Here is a 10593-nt window from a genome sequence, read left to right on the forward strand (position 1 = left end):
TCTAGACTTTAACCATTTTCAAGTGTTGTCTTGTCAGTTTAACACATTGATTCAATTAAAATCGTGTCAACATCATCAATGGGAGTTGTAAATTATCATTGAATCACTGCATTCCTAATTTGCATAGATTTACACATCTAGCCATCCTTTTTGGGGCAAATGTGGGACAAGAGAACGTCAATCATATTACTAATAATGGGAGTCGGTGGGTGGAGGTCGTGTGGCAGGTGGTGAGCAAGGACCATCTCCCAGGCATCAATCCAATGAACATTCAGTCCTTTGAACACATCTCTGAGCACCTTATTACGCTGCATTGAGTACCAGTCACTATGGATTAGCGAATAATAAAGTGTCAAAGATCTGGGGTTCCCGGTCCGGATGATGACCGTTGTACGTGGAGCTCTGTCAAGCAGCCGCACCACCGCCCTGCGGATGCTCAGCAGCCTCCGGATGTAGACCTCCATTGGGAAACAGGTGAAGTGAGCCCAGACGCCAATAACTACGACAGCGTTGGCTCCTCCAGTTAATTCATCTAGTTCATTGGTAATGTAGCGCAGCTCGCTGGATGGGACATTGATTAAAATGATGGGAGGACCGTGGAAGCGGAACTTTAGCAGGATGTTGTTTGCATGGTCCACGGCCATAAAGGGTCCAACTTCCTTTCCTACATGAAGGTCGAACTGCTTAAGATCTAAAAGTATTACAGTAGGATCAGATGTCTATACAAAATCACACAGTTGCCAGAAATGATGTGAATCAGCTACCTGGTAGGGTTTTCATGAAGAATTCAAACCACTGCCTGATGGTGGAGTCTCCATATAGGTGGACCACCTTGCGTTTCAGACACTGACTGGTCGCAGGCATGTTCATTTGGCGAACTGTAGTGCTACCTAGTGCTCGCCACATACTCTGGTAGTAATAGCCAGAGGGTCCAGATGTCACACTGATGCTCTTCACCTCTGGTTGATCTGAGTGTTAGTCAACAAATCCCATGAAAATAGGAGAGAGAAAAAAAGTCCCGTCCTAAATTGCATAATCTGTGACACTCAACCTCAAGTCAATTTGTTACTGCAAAATAAACAAAATAAAGCTAGTGTCCTTCTGTCTCCTACCAGAGGCATGGACACTCAGCTAGTGTCCCTCTGTCCCATGGACACTGAGCTAGTGTCCCTCTGTCTTCTACCAGAGGCATGGACACTGGACACTTATTCATGTATATAGTTGTATAGCTGTGTATGCATGTATACATTTGATGATGGTTGTAATATTAATTTTATTTTGAAACTCATTTAGAGAGGTGTTGATTCAATCTTATGGTCATTTGGAGGTTGTAGTTTGTGGAGTAGTTGAATTGTTATATTATATGTAAGTTATAATATTGTTGTCATTATAATGTATTAATATTATTATATTGTCATGTTTTACTTAGAAGTGTTTTAATATTTTGTTATGTGATTAAAAATAATCACATAACAGCTCCAGTAAGGAACCCCAAACTTCCACAATCTCCGACTGGGGGATCCCGAGGCGTTCCCAGGCCAGTGAGGAGATATAATCTCTCCACCGAGTCCTGGGTCTTCATCGGGGTCTCCTCACAGCAGGACGTGCCTGGAACACCTCGCTAGGGAGGCGCCCAGGTGGCATCCTTACTAGATGCCCGAACCACCTCAACTGGCTCCTTTCAACGTAAAGTAGCAGCGGCTCTACTTCGAGTCTCTCACGGATGGCTGAGCTTCTCACCCTATCTCTAATGGAGACGCCAGCCACCCATCTGAGAAAACCCATTTCGGCCGCTTGTACCCGTGATCTCGTTCTTTCGGTCATGACCCAGCCTTCATAACCATAGGTGAGGGTAGGAACGAAGATCGACCGGTAGATTGAGAGCTTTGCCTTTCTGGCTCAGCTCTCTTTTCATCACAACGGTGCGGTAAAGCGACTGCAGTACCGCCCCCGCTGCTCAGATTCTCCGTCCAATCTCTCGCTCAATCGTCCCCTCACTCGCGAACAAGACCCCTAGGTACTTGAACTCCTTCACTTGGGGTAATGGTTCATTCCCTACCCGGAGTAGGCAATCCACCGGTTTCCTGCTGAGAGCCATGGCCTCAGATTTGGAGGTGCTGATCCTCATCCCAACCGCTTCACACTTGGCTGCGAACCGATCCAGTGACTGTTGAAGGTCACAGACCGATGATGCCATAAGGACCACATCATCTGCAAAGAGCAGCGATGAGATCCTCAGGCCACCGAACTGCAACCCCTCTCCTCCACGACTACGCCTCGATATCTTGTCCATGAATATCACGAACAGGATTGGTGATAAAGCGCAGCCCTGGCGGAGGCCAACATTCACTGGGAACGAGTCTGACTTACTGCCTGAGTATCCGGACACAACTCTCGCTTTGGGCGTACAGGGATATGATGGCCCTCAGAAGTGACCCCCTCACCTCATACTCCCGCAGCACCTCCCACAGTATCACCCAGGGGACCCGGTCATACGCCTTCTCCAGATCCACAAAACACATGTAGATCGGATGGGCGTACTCCCAGGCCCCCTCCAGGATCCTTGCGAGAGTGAAGATTTGGTCCGTTGTTCCACGACCAGGATGGAATCCGCATTGTTCCTCTTCAATCAGCTTCGACTATTTGCCGAACCCTCCTTTCCAGTACCTTGGAGTAGACTTTACCAGGGAGGCTGAGAAGTGTGATACCCCTGTAGTTGGCATACACTCTCTGGTCAGATTGTTCTGTTATGGGTACGTCCAGAGGAGACCCAGGCGCAGAACACTAGACTCTGGAAACGGAGTAAGTTTAAATAGTTTATTTATGCAATACTCTCCAGTGGCTGACACACACAAAGACATGGAAAACATGGACAGGAAAACACTAGGGATACAGATGGGACCGTGACAATCTGCCCTATTCTGCCAATGATTGGTTTACCCTGATATTCTTACACTCATCCGAACCAATCTCACTCCTTATGTCTAAACATAACCCTAACCCAGGGGTGTCAAACTCATTTTAGTTCCGGGGCCATGATTCTGACATGAAAGCGTTTATGCGTTTCGATGGTAGAACATCAGGGGGTCAATCAGCTGTCCTGCAGAGAGTAATTTTCTTGCCATTTGTGAAAATCATCTATTCAGTCCTGCAGCCAGTGTGACACTGACGAAAGTTTTCAATGCAAGAAAATGTTGAGGATTGTATGCCTCCTCCACAGACAATGCTTGTACATTAGCGCAAAAGCACAAACTTCATATATTCAAATATAAAGGGAAATGCATTACCACACACACATGATCAACAACACATTCAATCACCCTCTATTTTTCTCTCCCAGAGACACACTTATATAGAAACTGGTCACAGTTAGCAGCAGCACATCCTAACGGAAGAGATCGATTCCTATCCTGTTAAATAAAACTAGAGGCCCTGATATAATTTTACATAAAGTTGTTGTTACAGCTGATAAATGTTTTTTGACAGCTGAAGGGGTCCTATATGAACTAGTTCACAGTTGGAGTGTTTGTACACATCATTAACATCCGTAGTTTGAATCAGGCCCCGGCATTCCTTAGAATTTATGCCCAGTAAAGAACTCTCTGAAAGGGGGAAACCCTGCAGGACAGGGCCCTCTCAGGGTGTATGTGAGAGAGAGATATGGCCCTTTAAACTGCACCACATGTTATATGTTAATATTAATAGGGGGCAGTTTGAGGGAAGAATACTTGTGCAGATTACTTCATGCTTCAACATCTGCATATTCAGTTTTTATCATAACCGTTTTCACTAATTGTCTTCTTTTTCTTTTTCCTTTCCAGAAATTTAAATTGAACTGCTCAGCAATCCGCTCTGCTCTGGGACGAAAGTGTCGATGTGAGCTGGCCTTTTTGTGCGGCATAACGAAGCATCTCACTGTTAAACCTCCAGCTTCAGGGCCGTGTGATCACGGACGTGTATGATGCAGTGAGAGCTTTCTAAGCCAAGCTGCCTGTGGGAGACTCGGATGCAGCAAGGAAACTTTGGTCACTCCACCGCTGCATTCTGCTGATAAACTGAGCGCATTTGCCGACTTTGCAGCTCAGAAATTTAAATTGAACTGCTAAGCAATCCGTTTGCAGTTGACTTAAATATGTTCAATACCTTTTTGCACTTTATCCAATATGTGTATCCTGTTCAATAAATGTGAATGTCGTTGCAAATGATGGTAATTTGTTAATTCCCCATTTTCTCTCTCAGTGGTAGTAGATTTATTACCGCCAATGCTGAATGACTTATGAATAAATATCAAACAATGTATAGCTATGTGCTAACCACACACACACACACACACACACACACACACACACACACACACACACACACACACACACACACACACACACACACACACACACACAGTCTCTGGTTGGTGGTTAGCTATTTAAAAAAACATTAATTTCCTTCTCATTTAGAGGATAATTGTGCTTCACAGCAGCAGTTACCATGTAGGAATAATGAGGTGCTGTTATCAGAAAATCAGTCTACGAGCGTGTGAACAAACACATCCACAGACACATTGAGAATCAGTCATATTAGCACATCCAGAGACTGTTTGTCACAAATAAGCATAAATAAATCTGCTGGCGAAGTTTGAAATGTGCTTGGAGCAAAATTATCTTTAATGAAATGTTTGATTATCAATTATACAGAACAACTACTTTTTTGACAAGAAAACTCCACTTTTATACAAGCCAATATTCTGAGCATAGGCAACAAAGTTAAATGATTAAGATAGCAGAACACAGGCACACACACTTAGTCCCAGAGTATTTCTACACAGTCTCTCTTTTCTTTATTAACGCCTCATTGACTTCACTACTCCCATTGATTAATGGCTGCACACGTGTTATGCATCCTTGCACTGAGTATACATGTGTTTGCAGAAATGTGTGTGTTTCATTTGTGTTTGGCTCTTCCAGCTCATGTAATGATGCAGAGAAAGAGAGCGATCAATGAAGTGGAGAAGTACTCTTGGAACAGTTAACACAGTGTTTTACATAAAGCATTGAGACAGAGCAGCACTACATTTCACCACAGCACTCCCAATAGCTTTGTGTCTCTCTATTCGGAAGATATTTCCTGCCACATGTCATGTTCCCATTCAAACAGCTCATTAGCTGAGTGCCCCTTTACAAAAACAACTTTATTGATTTCTTGGTGAAATTCACAAGCTACCTTGCAGTATCTATAGTAAAATAAATAAGGTCCTCCTTTACTAGCTGCAACATTAAAGTGAAGAACAAATGCATGCATCAATAATTACAATACAGTAATATAATGTATTGTTCTGCAGAATGAGTACTTTTGGTAGTTAAAGTATATTACTATGCTTATGCTTTTTTAGTTTTGATTGCATGTATTGTACTTGTAACTAGTATTCTACCCTGTGGTATTACTACTTCTTCTTGGGTAAAATGAGAAAAACTTTACCAAAACATAAATATTTTAGCAGTAAGCAAACAGTGTGCTTAATTTATTTTGCTGCACTTGTCACACATTCAGGTGTGCAGAGATTTTTGACTTAAGTTAAAGATCTGAGTACTTTGTCCACCTCTGCGTACATGATATAATCCTAAAAAAGACAGGCTAAAGCTACACATCCCGGGGAAAAAGTCAGCATCCTCAATGGTAGAGTAGATAGTCCAAGACATATTTAATGAGCTGTTATCGTGGCTCAGCTTCCCTAAACCAAATAAAGAGTAGGACAGAGCTGCTAATGTTACTCTAAAATCAGATTTTGGCTTCCACATGAAGATGGTTATTTGTAATATGACTGCTAACATGACAATGTAGCACAATATGCTCAATGCTTTGAAAGAGACGCTAGGTTACTTGTGTAGGCTACGTGCAGGTAGTAAGCTACTGAACATGTTACGTTAGAACAGGCACACCTACTTCCAGTGTTGTGCATGATCATACTTCACAAAAGGCCAGCTCAAAGTTCAGTTCACACAGATTATAATAAACAAGTTCACGTTCATAGTTCACAATGTTGACAGTGCCAATTTTTAAAAACTTTTTCCTCATTCTTTTCTTTTAGATGTTTAATTATCCTTTCAGACTTATCTTCAGCTTCTGGTCCTGGTCAGCTTTAAGCGGTTTATCCGAATACTACGTGGTGATGCAGAGTTGACTTATCACCTAATTGATATTTATAATCAAAACTACCTTCTGATCTTCTTTTGCAGGCTACTCAACTATTCCACTCTAATCTATTTGTAGGAATGAGCTAAAATGATCACCAAAAGGCATCATGACAGCTCCATATTGAACACTCTGACTTTGTTGCTTTGAGCTGTCAAATCGTTCTGACAGTTGCTCCCATGTGACATGATTCAACCCTCAGAAAGCTGTCAGCTGTGTCCTGTGTTTAACAAGCTGCCTGCCAACAACACAATTGAAATCACTTTGTTAAGAAATCAATTAAGTCTCACAGGTGATCCACCACATCTCTCATGTAGCTAAAACCTGCTGCTGAACTGGTCTCACTGAAAAATATCCCATCTGTTGTCTTTTCATTCAAATTACCACATGAAGCATTAATCTGGCCTTTTGTTTGTATCGTACCAATTCACTACAAATAAATCTGACTAACTTGTGGTTTTACTTTTAGCTTTAGAATCCCTAATTAGAAGTATGTTTATTTGTTGCGTTGAGCAAAACATCAAATGTCCGATTTATACTATGGTTGTGTAAACTAACCAAGATTTCAAAGCTTCTTTGTGTATCTACACAAAGAAGACAAGTGAGTATTTTGACCATATCATCATTTTTATGCATAATTTCCAACTCCACGCTGTATAAACTTGAATGCGTATTGGATCTAAGCATATCAGGTGATGTGTATTTGTGTAATGAGAGGGGGTGGGGCCTAAGGAGATTAACACTCTATATCAAGGTGTGCATAGTTATTAGGCAGCTTCTTTTCCTCAAGCAAAATGGGCCCAAAAAGAGATTTATCTGACTCTGTCACAAATTGTAAAAAGTATTTCACAGGGATGCAGCACTCCTGAAATTGCTAAAATATTGGGGTGTGATCACAGAACCATCACATGTTTTGTTGCAAATAATCAACAGGGTCGCAAGAAACGTGTTGAGAAAAAAAGATGCAAATTAACTGCGAAAGATTTGAGAAGAATCAAACGTGAAGCTACTAGGAACTAGTGATGTGAGATGAAGCTTCATGAAGGTTTCCATCCAATTGGTTCACTCATGGGCCGAAGCTTCATGGTGCTTCATTTGCTCTACTATCCCATCAAGTGGAAAATAAATGTAAAACCGGCAGGGTGATTATAATGACACTATAGTTTTGGTGTGTGAAGCTTTGAATTGAATAAATGATGTTGGTGATGACCAATACTTAAATTCTGAATTTATTTATATGGTGTCTGTCTTTGTGATACAATGGCGGGGTCACAAGGGAAAGTGGAAACAAATTGGGGAGAGGGTTGTGATGTGAATGTGCTTGTTACTAGGGACAACATGTAACGCATAACATTTATTTTTATTTCAAAATAACAACTTTTCCACAGTGTTGGGACAAAAGCAATAGCGAGTCTATACAAGTTGGGATATAAATTTTTCTGTCCTTCCCAATACTTTAGGGGGTTCTCCAATCTTCCAATGTTTGGTTCACCCAGGTACGTTTGGACCTCCACTGTTGCGTCCGCAGTGACATCCTCGTCTGCAGGACTGTGGTGTTCAAACGATGCCACAGTTTGCTACCTAAAGGCCCTGTCACACATATCCGTATGACAGAAACTTATGCCGGCGCATACGAAATATCGGCAATAGGTTGATATAAATTAAGGGTATGTTGTGATCATTTGAAGGACGCAGACGTTACGCCAAACACGCCAGACATACACAGTTCCGTATGGCAGAAACATGCCGGCGTATATGAAAAGTAGCTCAAAATGTGTCAGAGTCCAAATACGTCCAACTTTTCCACAGCGGTGTTGTAGCTGACGAATACATAACGAATACATAACAAATTATTATACGCATGTCAAACCTATTGATATCGTATCACTTATCTATTTAAAACGTATCAGTTCCATCTGGTTCACGTCATGCTGACGCTGGAGAACGGCTAGAATGCTGAATGCTAACTGTACTGTAGAAACACGTTTAATAAATTACGCCGTCATCAGGCATAATGTTAACATAGGGTAGGAATTTTGAACATGCTCAAAACATCAGCGTTCAACAACGCACCCCAGCGTAACACAGTGAGCTCTTAACGAATACTACTTATACCTTACCTTATATCTACGTAAACCGTGTTGCCGATATGTTGTATACGCCATATTTTTGTATATCTTATGTATTCGTTGGGCATTTGTCTGATACATTTTGTATTAGGAAGTGATGCGCTATCAACAGGTTAGACATGCGTATCTGTATATGTTCACTTTTCCGATCCAATGAAAAGTTGGACTTATTTGGACTTTTCGTATGTGCCGGCATACGTTTCTATCATACGGAGATGTGTGACAGGGCTTTAAGACAGACAAACAAGCTGTAAGTGACTAAATACAATAACACAATTAAAATGTATCCAGTATCAACTGTGGCATCATTAAATGGGGACAGCACTTTTAGACTTTTAGTCAAAGCTGCTCCTACAGGTTCCCTGAGGTCAGAAACACGCTGGAGCATGTGGCTTGTGCTGTTCCACCTCTTGAATCAGCTTCAGTGCCGGCCGGACCATTTGCTCCTATTAAATTAGCCAACAAAAAGTGATTAATTCAAGTGTCACTGCAGCAGCAACTTGACCAAAATAGCGTCATTTAGAATATTGCAATGATATGAAGGAATTCACCTTTGCAGTGGTGCTGCTCTTGAAATAGCCCACTAACTTCCTAGAGTTTGCCTGGATTTCAGACAAGTGTTTTGGTCAAGAGCCTTTTTTAGTAAGTACAATTTGTGAGACCCGGGGTTCGAAACAGACCTGCTGCTATTTGCTGCATGTCATTCCCCTTCTCTCTGTCCAATCTTAAACTGCACTATCATTTAAGGCGTAAAAAGCCCACACTTGTTTCCAGGCACTCTCTTCTCAATAACACGTAATAACATCAATCTTTATTTTTAAATCGAACATTATATTCAGTCTTATATGTGTGCGTCAAAGAATCTTCAGGGCAAAGATACTTTACATCCACAGCAGCCTTGCACTTCGCCGGTTTTACATTTATTGTCCACTTGATGGCGCAGTAGAGCAAATGAATGCACCATGAAGCTTTGGCACATGTGCAAACCAATTGGATGGAAAGCTTCAATGCTTCATGAAGCTTCATCTCGCCATCACTACCTAACTCCCTTGCAATTGTATGTTGAGAAATGTTGCTCTTAAACTGTTGGACTATTTGCTCACGCAGTTGTTCACAAAGCAGTGAACCTCGCTCCATTCTTGCTTGTGAACGTCTGAGCCTTTCGGAGATGCTCCTTTTTACACCCAATCATAACACTCACCTGTTTCCAATTTACCTGTTCACCTGTGGAATGTTCCAAACAGGTGTTTTTGAGCATTCCTCAACTTTCCCAGTTTTTTGTTGCCCCTGTCCCAGCTTTTTTGGAACGTGTCGCAGGCATCAAATTCAAAATGAGTGAAGATTAAATATCTTGTCTTTGTAGTGTATTCTATTTAATGTAGGTCGAAAAGGATTTGAAAATCATTGTATTCTCTTTTTATTTACGCTTTACACAACATCCCAACATTGACATTGGGGTTTGTAGAAGAAAGACATTAGAACAAGGGATACGCTGTGTTGTCATATTTACGCACGCCAAACCTGCGAACCATTTCCTGAATTAGTCATGTCGTACAGCATGCTCGCAAGGCTTCGTACGTCACACGCTTCGAAGCTTCGACATGGAAGGACACTTCACTACCAGGAACCCATTATCCTCCAGTGCTGTCATATTCCAGAACTGCAACCTACCTGGAGTGTCCAGAAGTACAAGGTGTTCAGTGCTCAGAGACATGTCCATGGTAAGGAAGGCTGAAACCTAACCACCAAAGACACATAAGTTGAAATGTCAAGACTGGGCCAAAAAAAAATCTGAAGACAGATTTTTCAAAGGTTTTATGGACTGATGAAATGAGAGTGACTCTTGACGGACCAGATGGATGGGCCCGTGGCTGGATCAGTAACGGGCACAGAGCTCCACTTCGACTCAGATGCCAGCAAGGTGGAGGTGGGGTACTGGTATGGGCTGGTATTATTAATTAAAGATGTGCTAGTTGGGCTTTTTTCGGGTTGAAAATGGACTCAAAATCAACTCCCAAAACTACTGCCAGTTTTTAGAAGACACTTTCTTCAAGCAGCATCTTTCAAGAAGACTGTTCCATCACATGCATCAAAGTACTGGCCAGTAAAGGCATTAAAGATGAAAAAATAATGACATGGTCCCCTTCCTCACCTGACCTAAACCCTATTGAGAACATGTTTGAGAATATTCAGGTTTGAGGTTTATTAACATTTTGAATTGACTGATAGCACTGTAGTTGTTCAATAATACAATTAATCCTCATAAATACAACTTGCC

At 41.7% G+C, this 10593-nt stretch overlaps 1 protein-coding gene across 1 annotated transcript; it reads right to left on the reverse strand.

Annotated features, from left to right (window-relative positions):
- Positions 1-137: 137 nt before the first annotated feature.
- Positions 138-10035, reverse strand: LOC115027739 (NXPE family member 3-like). The gene is made up of 3 exons (XM_029461219.1): positions 9987-10035; positions 765-968; positions 138-691 (listed from the first exon to the last, which is right to left on the reverse strand). The coding sequence occupies exons 1-3, from the start codon at positions 10033-10035 to the stop codon at positions 138-140; spliced, it is 807 nt and encodes a 268-aa protein (XP_029317079.1).
- Between the last annotated feature and the right edge of the window lie 558 nt (positions 10036-10593).

Source organism: Cottoperca gobio, chromosome 22, assembly GCF_900634415.1.
Source record: "Cottoperca gobio chromosome 22, fCotGob3.1, whole genome shotgun sequence".
NCBI lineage: Eukaryota > Metazoa > Chordata > Actinopteri > Perciformes > Bovichtidae > Cottoperca > Cottoperca gobio.